Source organism: Sciurus carolinensis, chromosome 8, assembly GCF_902686445.1.
Source record: "Sciurus carolinensis chromosome 8, mSciCar1.2, whole genome shotgun sequence".
In the NCBI taxonomy this organism is placed as follows: domain Eukaryota; kingdom Metazoa; phylum Chordata; class Mammalia; order Rodentia; family Sciuridae; genus Sciurus; species Sciurus carolinensis.
In genome coordinates this window covers 15597271-15610585 of record NC_062220.1, presented here as the reverse complement: position 1 = coordinate 15610585, position 13315 = coordinate 15597271, and the positions used below count along the sequence as shown (strand labels likewise).

At 45.2% G+C, this 13315-nt stretch overlaps 1 protein-coding gene across 1 annotated transcript in view; it reads right to left on the bottom strand.

The window, feature by feature from the left end:
- Hipk2 (homeodomain interacting protein kinase 2) overlaps nt 1-13105 on the bottom strand; it is a 183740-nt gene extending 170635 nt beyond the window's left edge. The window contains 1 exon segment of the mRNA XM_047562045.1: nt 12933-13105. Coding sequence (XP_047418001.1) covers nt 12933-12951 — 19 coding nt within the window. The 5' untranslated portion in view covers nt 12952-13105.
- Nucleotides 13106-13315: the final 210 nt, after the last annotated feature.

The window sequence follows — 13315 nt, the reverse complement described above, 5'->3', positions numbered from 1 at the left end:
AGTCAAAAAAACTAGGGGATGGATTGAATGTGTAGTAAAACCAAGTGAAGGACAACTCCAGGTTGCTGATGTGAAGAAGCTGCTGTTTGTGGAACTAAAGACTTCTGGAGCCAGAGTATACTTCAGAAAAAGTATACTTTTTTCTTTGGATATGAAAAGGTTGAGATGCCTATGAGACATCTAAAGAGATGTCAAATAGACTGTTGGCTTTGTGACTCTGGAGCTCAAAAAAGAAGTCAAGGTAAGGACAGAACTTGGGGAGTCAATGACATACAGAGGTGGTGCTGAAAGCCTGTGATTGATTTGCCACCCCAGGAATGAGAGCAGGGCCCAGGCTTAAGAGCAGTAAGAAACTCTGTAGCTTCTGGAATGCATAGGTGGGTTCATTTAAACCTTTCTCTAGGTGGTTTGACTTATTTAATATAAAAGTACTTTGGGGAAGAAATGGATCTCACAGCATGTATCTAAAACCTGATGAACCTCTGACCTAGTAAATCTGTTTTGGAGAACCTATCCTAAAATTCAGTCAAACTTTAATGTTACAGAGGAGTACCCTGAAGAATAATTCATGATGGTAAAACTAGAAATAACCTTAACATCTGGGGTATGTTTACACTGACAAAACTAATGATATTTTCCTCTGTGATTTCACCTATAGATTCTGATCTTAGAAATTCAACTCCTTTGGAGGTTTAATAAAAGCCCACTTCTATTTCCTTCTAGTTTGTTTTTTTTTTTTTTTTTTTTTTTTTTTAAGTGGATTGTTCACCTTTATCTACAATACAAGCTGCTGTGGGGCAGGGTTTTATCCTTTGAGTTCATCGCTGTACACTCAGCTCCTAAAACAGGCCCTGTACACTGGTGGTGCTCAGTAGATTTCTGCTGAATCTCACATTTTAATCATACAGGATTTACAGTGGTGTAAGGATGTGAGATGATGACACCTGTGGACGTTTTGCAAGCTGCTAACGTCTCGTCCCATTTCATCTCTTACCAGCCTTCCTTGCCCACTGCTTCCTGGCTCCTCCTGCATCATTTCTTAAAGGCTCTAGACAACAGAGCCTCACCTTGGGCTTACCTGCTCTGTCCTGCGGTTAGATCTGTCAAATTCTGGGCTAAACTTGAAGGGGTATGGTTTAACACTGGTACATCTAGCCCCTTTGCTATTCCTATCTCTCAGGCCTGACAGGTCTATGCCCACTACCTCTTCCAAAAAAAGCAATCATGTCTCAAAATTTAAAGTCAGAAATCAGTGCCTCAAATTTTAAATACTTTTCCAGATTTCAATGGAAACAAAAGCCATTTATATTTGGAGAGAAGCCAAGATGTTTACAAAGCCCACTTCCTGAGCTGGGAGGAACCATAAAAACTGTCCAGTAGGTAGCTAAAATGGGGGGCAGGGGAGGTGAAGGGTAACTAAAGGATCCAAACCGCCTGGGGGGCACCCAGCCCTGCACCTATGAGTTGCCTGACCATCCCCTGCATACACAGAGCACATGACAGCGGAGTCTCAAACATGCCACATGGTAGAACTGGCAACAGAGAGTGCTGGTAAGGATCTACTGTTAGGATCATCTTTTCACAGCATATTTCCCTAGAGGTCTCAGTGAGATTACTCTCATATTTGGCATCTGGTTTGCTGCTCAAAGGGGGCTCCTGGAGGCTCTGCCCTGCCTCCCTCCCACCCGACAGCTGCTGCACTGCCCACCCTCACCACCTCATCCACCTCCCCTGAGCAGGACGTTGGGACATTGCTGTCGGGGATACCAACACTCCAGCACCATCAGTCTCCAGCTTAATCGCCTGTTCTCTAGGAAGGATCCCCGCTCCTTCATGCTGGATCGCTTGCATGTTGTGCAGACCACTCTGGCTCACCTGGGAGAAGCAGGGAGGGCAGCCTGCCTGTCAAGACAAGAGCAGGCTCTGGCGTCAGGTGGACTCGAGTTCAAGCCCTGGCTCTACCAATTACTGGTTAGGAGACCTTGGATACGTTATTTAATATCCCTAAGCTTCAATTTTCTCTTCTGTAAACAGAGAAAATCATAGAGCTTTTAAATGTTAGTTAATAATAATATGTTACTGTGAGAATGATAACTCCCATTCTCTTCTGGGGCCCCAGGGCCAAACTGCAAGGCCTACAGACTGGCTGGCTCTGGAAGATCAAGAGACAGTAGTTCCTATACTAACTGACCAGCCCAGGAGAAGTTGGGAAGGGAGAGGAGACCAAGATTGGGCTGGATCTGCAAACTCCAGGGGCTTCGGAATTCCTAGCCACAAAAGCCGCAGAGCTGCAAAAATGCTATATCACTTGTGTCCAGGAAAAGCTTTCATCAAAACAACCATCATCTGATTTTAAATCTTTACTGAGTTTTCATTCCTCCAAAATAATGATTCTCAATTGGAAATGCAAACTATTGGCCCTACTACAGACCTCATGAATTAGAAATTCTGGGTTTGGGTCCCAGGGTCTTAACAAGCCACCCAGGCGACTAGTGGGTGTGAGGTTGGAGAACCATTTCTCCAAGACAGCCCATGACAGAAGTACAGCCCAAAGAGAGTTCCATGCGTACATCCACTTAGAACCTCATACCTACAGCATGACAAGGCACATGTGCCCTGAAAGGTGCACCCACTCAAAAGAACAGCAGCAAGGGAAAGGGCTGGGCTTGGTGGGCAGATAATAAGCAGGTAGAAGCAGAGAAGAGACGCCATTGAGGAGGTATGGGAGGGAGGCCATGTGTGCCAATGGCCAGAGCTCACGCAACAGCTGTCAAGACTGACAAGGTTCCCTGTGAACATGCTCCCTTAGCTGGCAATAGGAAAATGGGCCCATTTCATTACCCCTGCTTCACAAAGCAAAGCAACACTATGTATAAGACTGAGGCTGAGGAGAGGAGAGGAGAGGAAAGGGAGCTGAGCGTGAGGTGAAGCAATCGCCAGTCATCACTTACACAAACAGGAAACATTTCGAATTGCCCGTTGCCCAAGTGTTTGAAGCAAGGTGTCCCCTTATCAGCACTGCCCTCAGGCAGAACACAGGGCCCCTGCCATATCCTCCCCCAGGGCTCAGGAGTCCCCAGAGTCAAGGCATGTATGTAACCACTTATGGGCTGAGCATCCACTCTCTTCTAGACCCTAAGGCTGTGGGGATTCCCTCTCCAAAAGGCCCATGTCTGCTTCCAGGACCCTTCCCAGGGCCTGTGGGTATACACATAGGCTTGGTAGGCATCCCAGAGTCACTGCTAGGTCCATGAGGAGAGGGAGGTGGTGGCAGCTTGGACACACAAACCAGGCTGTTGGTAGGCTGGGGCCTTGTGCTGTGCTCTAGTCCCAGGACCCACAAGTGTCAAGACAAGCCCATCCCCTAGTTTGTGCTCTTATTAGTGTAAAAGTCTGTGTTCAGATCCTTTCAGAGGCTACTTGGTAGGACTGCAATGCTCCCAAGGCAGGTTTAAGCAACACCAAGCAAAAGTGCACACCACAGGATCCCACACGGGATCAGAATGTCATGGCTGAGAGCAATGGCAGGTCTCAAGCTGTGGTCATGTCAAAGGGAAAGACTGACTCTAAACCAGACCTCAGGGAATCAGCATTCTTTTAAAAAGCTGCTTAATGACTTAAAAGTTCTTTGAGGTTCTGTGAAACTCATCACAATTGTACTGGTTCCTCTCCTGTGAGTTTCTGTTGTTGTTAATAAGCAGCTCCTGGTGACAAGCTGCGAACTTCTCAGGGAAACAAGGAACAACTTCCTAACAAAAGACTGTAAACACGGGAGCTGAGGGCACCATGGTTCTTCTCTCCTTGGGAAAGAAGACTCCCTCCAGGATAGGCTCTGGGTAGCACTGCAGGCTACCAGTGGTCCTCAGAGGACCAAAGCTCAGTAACTAACTCCTTCACAGTCTGGGGACAAAGGTAAGTGGCTCTGATAGCCTCCTAGGAACTGTGACATTGGAGTTCCACCTGGTAGGGCAGCCCAGTGAAGCTTCACATGGAGTTGTGGAGTATTCTGGGATATTCTGGGGCATTCGTGCACACTGCCCAGGGCAGGGGGTGGAAGAGCCTGGTTCTGCCTCCCCCACACCCGGGCTACCTGTGCAGCAGCATTAGACAGGCTCCTCACTGCTCTGACCTCAGCATCCTCATGTGTCAAGGTTGAACACTACTTCATGAAGACCTCGCCAGGTTATACCATGACTCAAGAAGATCCTGTGCAATGTGAGGAGGCTACAGAAAGAAGAGATTCTTAAAAGAACAGAATTAATATCACGGTACTGCCAACACCAGTGAAGTCTTCCTGATCCTAGATCCCTGCCATAAGGTTCAGGGATGAAAGCAAAAAAGAACAAATAATTATTGAACCCTTGGCCAGGTATGCTGATGAGTGCTATCTGCATGTCCTCCTGGGTGATCCTGATAGCAGCCCCATCTCCATGGGGCTCATACCTCCCACTACACTACCCAGCCTCCCCACAGGGCTCACCTCCAGCTGCCTCCTTCCTCCGATTATATCCAGCCCGGTAAAAATTACCTTGTTCAAGTATCATTTTGATTATATCGGTCCCCTTCTCTACACCATAAAATGTCTCTTGAATTAGAACCCCTTTTAAACCTTTCAACAACTGATCCCAAACACTTACCATTCTCATCTGCTGGTCTATTTTGTGCTTACCACTCAAGCCAAGCAAAAATTACTTTGCAAATGAATTCCATTATGCGCTCTGCTTATTCACCTTGTTAAGCCAGCACAAGAGCTTTGACTGTTTCTGTTGTCTCTTTATAGAAAGGAATACCTCATTTATCCGACTTCCTTGGAAATAAGCTGATCCACAAAATTGATCTGCATAAATTAGCTTGCCCCTCTACCAGGAACTTAACCCTTTAAGCAGCCTCAAATCACTTTTGGAGCGAGTCATGGTAAAATCAAATGAAAGAGTTTCTTTATTTTAACCATTTTCATTTCTGTAATACATTAGAGAACCTCCCAGTCTCAGTTAGCAGAACATAATGAACATCGATTAATCTTTTCCTGATGGTGCAGGTCACACTTAATGAATAACAGTGATCACACTGTGCGGTGGCTACAGATGGAAGAGGCTCCGGGGCTAACTGACTGCACGTGGGCATTCTCTCACACGCTTTCTCACTCACTCCTCCATTGCACAAGCTCCCCTGAAATTCACTTTCCACCTGAAGATCCTGATAGTAGCATGCATTCTGGTGGGTAGATGCAGTTACACAGAATTGGGGAGACTATAACTGCCTTTATCGGTACAATTTCAAGAATTTACCTTGAAAAACTCTGGTTTTTGTCAGAGTCTTATAAATTCTTTATTAGAGGGGGGAAAAATAATAAGAAAAAAAACACCTTATTTTCACAACCAAAAATAAGCCAAAGTTCTCCAAATCTTGTCATGTGACTTTTTTTTTTTTTTTTTTTTTGGTACTAAGGATTGAACCCAGGGGCACTTAACCACTGAGCCACATTCCCAGTCATTTTTATTTTATATATATATATAAAATATATTTTATATATATATATTTTATAGTTGTAGATGAACACAATGCCTTTATTTATTTTTATATGGTGCTAAGGATCGAACCCAGTGCCTCACACATGCTAGGTGAGTGCTCAACCACTGAGCCACAATCCTAGTCTTATCTTTTTATTTTGCTTAGGGTCATGCTAAGTTGCTAAGGCTGGCTTTGAACTCATGATCTTCCTACTTCACCTTCCTGAGCCACTGGGATTACAGGCATGTGCCACCATGTCCTGCTCATGTGAATTTTAACAGGACTATAGGCACAAACACCATTAAAATGTGCTTCCTGAATGCTCTGAAGCTACAAGTTGTATACAGAACTGACGTGATGGATTGCTTTTATTATAGTAATTGGAAAAGTCACTTCATATTTGACTAACAATTCATAGGTTCAATCAACAAGGAAACATTGGTATGGAGGAAAATGGTAAATAGCTGCAAACTTTTTTTCATCAGGATGCAGTCTGTAACTGTGTGGACCAGAAATGCTTTTCCATCCAATGTTATAGAATGCTCCACAGTGATATTTCACTGCAATGGACAGAACCACCTGGGGGGGAAATGCCCTTGTCCGCTCATGTATTAGACTGCATTCTTTTTGTGACAAAGGTTTTATAAAGTCTGCAGCATTAGCACATGCAGAAGAGTCAATCAATCTTAATTCTGCTTACATGGTGGCATTTAATTAATCAGAACCTACTAGGGCAAAAGTGGTTAGGCAAAAACTGTTAAAAACAGAACAAAATCACTACAAATCAGTTCAATGCCATGTTCAAAAATAAATGGCTATAGAACCACAAAAATGTTTTGCAGTTTTAAAGGACCTGGTTTGTTTTATGTTTTGGGGATTACTTTTCTTTGCAACTTTTTTCCTGACTCGCTTTCTGATGGAAAAGTCCCCCATCAGAAAATACCCAGTTGCAATGAGACTGCCTATTAAGTCTTTTGTCCTTCCCATTGGCTTCAGACCAAAGGAAGGAATCCCCTCTGAAGGTCTGCCTGGCAGCCACTCTAATAAACATCTAGGTGGCTGACTTAGAGGACCTGGTATAACAGGTATGGCTCTTGCTGACTCAGAATCTATAAAGAATTTGACAAAACGTCCTTTCCAAACCTGGATGAACTAACATTACACTGAATCATCAAGATTCTTCTGTGTACTCTCTCTTCTTCATTCAAGTGCCATGCAAGTTTTTTTTTTATACTTTTTGCCCTCTGTGTTCTGTTGGTCAGATCCGCAGGAGATAATCAGGAAAGATTCTAAAAAGTTGGAAGCTGAGGGGTGAAATTCAAAGTGCTCCACAGAGTCAAGCAGAAGGTGGTGGCTTTGTTGGGGTGAGGACATCAGATGCAAGCATGGGAGAAAAACTCGGAGCTGAGGTGAGTGTAGGCTTAATAGGAGTCACCACCCAAGGCTGTTCTGAACTAAGTTGCTACTTAGAGATATTAGAATGAACAGTCAATTCGACAAATATTTATGAAGTGTCTACCAGGTTTAGGGAACTGTACAGCTATTGTGGGGGATACAAAGATGAATCAGACATAGTTCTTGCCCTCCAGGGGTTCCCAAGGATGCAGGAACCCTGCAATCGTTTTCCTTGTGTATGCTGTACTAAGAACATTATTAAGGAACTACATTCAGGTTTGATCACCATTTTTTTTTTTTTTTTTTATGAGGAAGAAGCTAGAGAGAGTTCAGAAAGAAGATGCTTTCAGGAACACAAAACAGGCTCTGTGAAGAAAAAGCTAGAAACTCAGTTCTTATCCTTGAGTATCTGAAAAGTGTTGAAGAAAGGAACTGAGGAAAAGAAAATAAGTTTAAATGACAGCAGGCGCAATTTCTGCCTGGCCCAGGAATTTCTTGACAATCAGGTTAACAGAATACTGGAATTGGTCACTGAGGGAGTTCCTGGTGTCCTTTCCTGGAAAAAAGTTTTAATGAACTGAAGATTTCAAATCACAGACATTGACCTTCCTGAAGGCAGGGTGTGACTGACATCTCTTTAGAGGTCTGCTCTGGCTCTGGACTCTATATTCCTGAGGACAGAGCCAGGTTTTTCTTCTTCCACAACCCCCAGAATGACGTGCTCCTGAGAAGTGGCACTGAATGTTGCTGCATGACCACCTGATCGATGACCCCACCCAGTACCATCGCACAGCCACCTGGAAAACAAGAACTCCACAGGGCAGCAAAGCAGGCATTAATCTTCCACAGCCCCATGTGGACACAAGAGCCCAGTTGCAACAGAGCCTGTACTCTAAGTGCAAAACAATAACAACAACAACAAAAAGTGCCCCAATGGTATGTGCAAATGAGAAATGTATTTGCCTTGACAAAGATATAAAATTCAAGTAATGGAAGAGGAAGACAGAATCCTCTGCAAATGAGAAATGGCAAAATCTAAGACACTTCTAAGAAAATCTGTGAGTATATGTGACACTCAGAAATACTTTTTTATTTTTTAGTCCATACAAAGAAAATAATTTAAGAGAAAATAGGGAGGGCTGGGGAGATAGCTCAGTTGGTAGAGTGCCTACCTTGCACGCACAAGGCCCTGGGTTTGATCCCTAGCACCAAAAACAAAAAACAAAAGAAAAAGAGAGAAAATAGGGAAATAGGGTCTTCCCTTTACACCTTAAGAAAACATAAGCATAAAAAAAAAGAAATAAAGAAAACATAAGCATGTAAGAAATGAAAGAAAAAATACTGCATAGCGGGCCAAACCCTGACACCCCAACAGAGGTCCAAGTTTAACTATTTGACTTGACTTCCTACTTTCCTATAATCCTTGAGGGTGGGGGCCAAGTCTTTGTCATCTCTCCAGACTGAGAAACTATCATGGGACCCAGCACCTAGCAGACCCTAAGTAAATGCTTGCTGAGTGAATACATTAAAGATATGCCCTGGTCTGCACAGAGGGTTAGAGGGGGTTCGTGTGAGTAGAAGGTACAGAAAGCACCCAGTACAAAGCAGAGTCTATGCCATAATTAACATCATTGACTCCAAGTACCTCAGTTTCTTTCAGAGGAAAAAAAAAAAGATATTATAACCCAGGTTTTCAATTTTATGGGTTTTCCCCCTTCCATATGAATGGAACTATTACAAATTTGGGCCTTTCAAGTTCACACTCTATCAGGGTTACATAAAGTCTGCTGGCATGATTCTGAATTCCGTCTTTGATGGCAACCCCAAGTGCTTGAATCGTCATCACAAGACTACCAGAAAGCACTGGAAAATTACATGTTCAGAGAACAATAAAAAAATGCTCACATATCCTACCCTCTTGATCATCACTACTTTGTTCCATGCAAACCTCAAAGGTGGCTCCCCAAGATTGGTCTCTATGGGAGGAAGGAAGAGAAATGAAGGAACATAAAACATAAAATAGGAAGAATATGAGCAGTTGTAACTTACATAAAGCACCAAGTGTTCTTTGGTAGAAACTGATGTTTCATGCACAGTGAAGTGGACCCTGACTCATGGCTGGGTAGGATCCTTCCCTCAGAAGGGGCCCCTAGGAACCACCTCTGGATCTCCTTGCCCAGCCTGCTGCCTTGTTCAGAAATGTATCCTGGCTAAGGGCAAAGGTTACCTTTCATATTTGGGGATACTTTGCCAGAAGCACAGCTACAGCCCCTGAAACTCTGTTCTAGTATTTGTTTGTACATTTTGAAAATTGTATAGAAAGTGCCACTATAGAAGAGAAATTCTCTACCTGAAACCAGCAGAAGCTCAATGGGAATAAAGACTCTGGAAAGGTCACAGAGGAGTAAAAAAAAGGTTTTTTCTTCTGTGGCTCTAGGGGGTTTATTGTTGCTGGTGCCCAAACTGCAAAAGGAATAGCAGGAGATTAATAATTGAAATGTTGCTATTATTGGTTTTCTAAACTATTTGTGGGTTATTCTTTCCCTGGAGTGGTCACGCCATAAGCAGCTCAGAAGATAGAGGGATTTAACACATACTGAGAAAATGCCTACTACAGCCAGAGACTTCACTAAACACTAGTTTCTAATGGAGTCCTCACACAATCCAATAAGGCCAAAATAAATAAATAAATAAATGAAAAGCTCTGAGAAGTTAAGTAACATGCCCAAAGTCCTGTGGCTCGATCCAGACTCTAGTTTCTGTTTCTAGTGTCATACCACGCTGTCCAGAATCAAGGATAAAATTACGGAGCTTAGATTCACTACTCAAATGTGATGAGTAGAAAAACAATATTTATACTTACTCATTTTAAAAATATAAAACATAAACACAGGAAAAGATATTTTAGAACCTATGTCATCAAATTCTTTTAAGGGAAGATGATTCAGAATCTCCTTTCTTGGTAGGCATCTTGGTAGACAGGTACCTTCGGGTCCATCTGATGATGGGTTTCAGCAGGACAGTGTCTGGAACTCTGCAAAGTGTTCCTTGATATAAGCCACCGCTAATGAACACACCACATTTCAGGTACAATCAAACATAATGAACTTGAAATTTAGGTTCCTCTAATTCAGGACCCACAGCAATATAGATCTTTGTGGTTGGCCTTTGCACTACATATTGAAAAGGCCTTGCTAAGCAAGTTGATGGAGTAAATATGATCACAAGGCAAATGTTTAACCTTCTAAAGAAAATAAACTTTTTTTTAAAAAAGAAGTTTAACTTGATCAGTACCAAGCCACTGAAAGCTAATGGGCTGTTTATAAAACTATCCTTAAAGCAAGCCCTGGAAAACTGATTATACTTTGTCACCCATTAATTCGTATTATCAAACACACCTTGTTTCAAAAACAGTACTCCTGTCTAAATCTCTGGCAGTTCGGAATGCTCTATTAATGCATTACGGCCTTCACCCAACATTCTAACTGGGTACAGTTGCACTCTACTTAAGCAATTCCAGCTGAAAGGCCTCATGTGTCATTATACTTTTCCTGAGAAGAATCATGTTCAATTTTTAGGAGCTCAAAACCCATTATAAATCCCTCTTCTTGGAAAATTCCACAGGAAAAGCACCACTCATTTAAGACGCACACAGGGAGACCATGTGTTCTGATTAGGATATGGTAAAAAGCAGGTTCACCAAATCCAGCGGGTGTCACCAAGGGGGAAAAAGGAGGTCACTGGAGTCTTGGAAGCACTCATCAGAGTAAGTAAATGGAGGTCCCAGCAGCATACTTCTTGACTGTGGAGGTCATCGATCTGTTTTAAAGCATGACCAATGGGCTCTTTCAGAAAGACCAGGACTCAATTTGGGACTCAAGAGGAGGAAGACTCCTCAAAGAATTATAACGAGACACAGAGAAAATCCCACATAATAAAAGGCTACAGAGCACAGGAACAATTAAAAGACTACCCAGACAAGACTGACAGAAACCCAGGGTTGGAAGGGGTGATCAGGTAGGTCACTTGGGATGGGGAAGGAAGGCTGGCAGAACTGTGAGATCCATGATTGTTCTGAAGCCATACCACCTCACTCACCGACAGTTCTTTATCTGGTGTGATGCACTGAAAGAACGATGCAGTAAGAACAGGAGCGCCAAGTCTCAGCCCACGGGGGGATGGCCTACATTCCATATGGCTTTAGAATGAAAAGAAGAGGAGGACAGTGTAGCTCCCAAGATGGCTTTGTGCAAAGTTGACAAAATACATCTCAACCCACGTACCCAGCCCCCTGTAACAGAGAAAGCAGTCGTCTACTATAGTTCTGAATTCAATGCCAAGTTCCTTCTCTAATGCTCACCCGGAGTGTCCAGCAGAGGGAGTCTCAAAGAGGTACTTAATAAAGAGAAAACTGTTTCATTTTAACACTCTAGACAGTGGGAGCTTTGACTGCAGCCCCCTCCCCTAGACACAGATGAACAATGACTGCCCGACATGGGCTCTTCCAGGCGTTCACATATCCACCGGCATGTTCTATTCTGTGTGGTGGAGTGATCAGAAATTTGGTTTTGTTTTGTCAAATGGTTAAATGGACCTTGTGTTCTTTAGAATCAAAGAGGAAAGCCCCTGGAATAACATCTCTCTGTTGCCTTCTAAACAGCCCCTTTGTTTCTAAGAGAGTCTGAAAAAAAAAATATTTACAGTCGATAGGTTATTTACAGCCTCGTTATCCAAGGCCTGACTGGTAACTTTATTCCATCCAGAAACCTAATTCATTTGGAGCCCTGGAACTAATAACAGATTTTCTTTTCAGATAAGTTTTTTTTTTTTTTTTTCCTTTTTAAATCAGCTTCTCCTAACAGAGATAAAACTATTAATGTGATCCCTGTCTACTCACCACAACTGTTCCCGGATTTATAGGATTACAATCTCTCCTTGCCCCTCCTCTCCATTCCATACAAGCCCTCTCCCCTCTCATTTGCGATTTCATCCACAGAATATCTGAACAAAACCGAAAGAAAGCCAGATGGACCCTCGCTAAAAGTATGTAAAGACTGCTCTTTCAATGATTTCATGGGAGAAACATTTTCACGATGAAATGACTGAAAAATCAGATACACTTTGGTTGAAAATCCCTCGTACTATAAGCACACAAAAACAGACCGAAGTGTAAAAACTTAGTTGATTCGGGTTTGATTTCTGGCTGGAAGCTGCGGGAACTGACTGAAGAGAAACGCAAGAGTGTGCAAAGCAAAGGTAGTGCCTCTGTCTTACCTTCTTTTCTTTCTTCCTGAAGACAGTCAAATCGGAAAAATCACCCAACGCCAGGTGAAGAAGGTGCACAATACAGATTTCTCAAGACCAATCCAGAAAAACGTCTTCGCCCCCCCCCCGCCCCCCGACTTGCAAGCCCAAACTACATTCTCCCTTCCCCACGCTAATGCGGGGAGATTTTACCCTATTTCATTGTTCTGCCTGGGTCTGAAATGGACTTTTCATCTCTACCCCCTCTCACCGTCTGGCCCCTTACGATCCGATCCCACAGCCCCCCAAAATCGGAGGCTCGCGAAGAATAAAGGAGTGTGGGGTGGGAGCGGAGAGGAATGGAAAGGGGAGCAGCGAGGGCAGAGAAGTAGAAAGGAGATAATCCTAAAGGTAGTGCTCTGGGCGGGGGTGGGGGAGCCACCCGCATCACCTTCATTTATCACAAATAAATGAAAAGAACCGCAAAAGGTCTGTCTTCTCCCAGGCGCCCCCACCCCATTCCTTTTCTTAGGGCAGCAGCCCACCCGGGCACACACCCCCTGCCGCCGCCCCCCAGCCTTTCTCCACCCCGAAGAGCGCCTGCCCAGCGCCGGCTCCCGGCCGCGTTCCGGCGGGGAGGGGCGCGGGGAGGGTCGCGGAGCCGCCTCCGGGCCGCGGCGGGGGCTGCGGCCGGGCTGCCGGCGAGGGGCCCCGGGCAGAACAAAGCTGCGGGGCCGGGCCGCGGCGGCGGGCGGGCGGGCGGCGGGGCCGGGCGCCCTTACCTTCGTACACGGGGGCCATCGGGGCCGGGGTGTCCGCGATTCATGGCAACGGAGCCGGGAAAGCGGCGCGCGAGCTCGGCCCCCCCAGCCTCAGTCGGAATCTGCCATCTTGAGCCTGTGTCTCCGCTCTCGGCGCAGCCGAGGCCGCCAGCGCCCGCATCACCGCCTCACTTGGCCGGCGCCGGGGGAGGGGGCCGGCGGGCGCGCCGCCGCCGCCGCCGCCGCCGCGGCCCGGGCCCTGCGCGGGGGCTCGGCCGGCCGGGCGGGCGGGCGAGCGCCGAGGCTGAGGGCCGGGCGGCCGCGGCCCCCGAGCGGGTCCGCGGAGGGCGGGAGCCGGGGCGGGCAGCGCGGCCAGGGCCCGGCCGGAGCTCAGCTCAGCATGG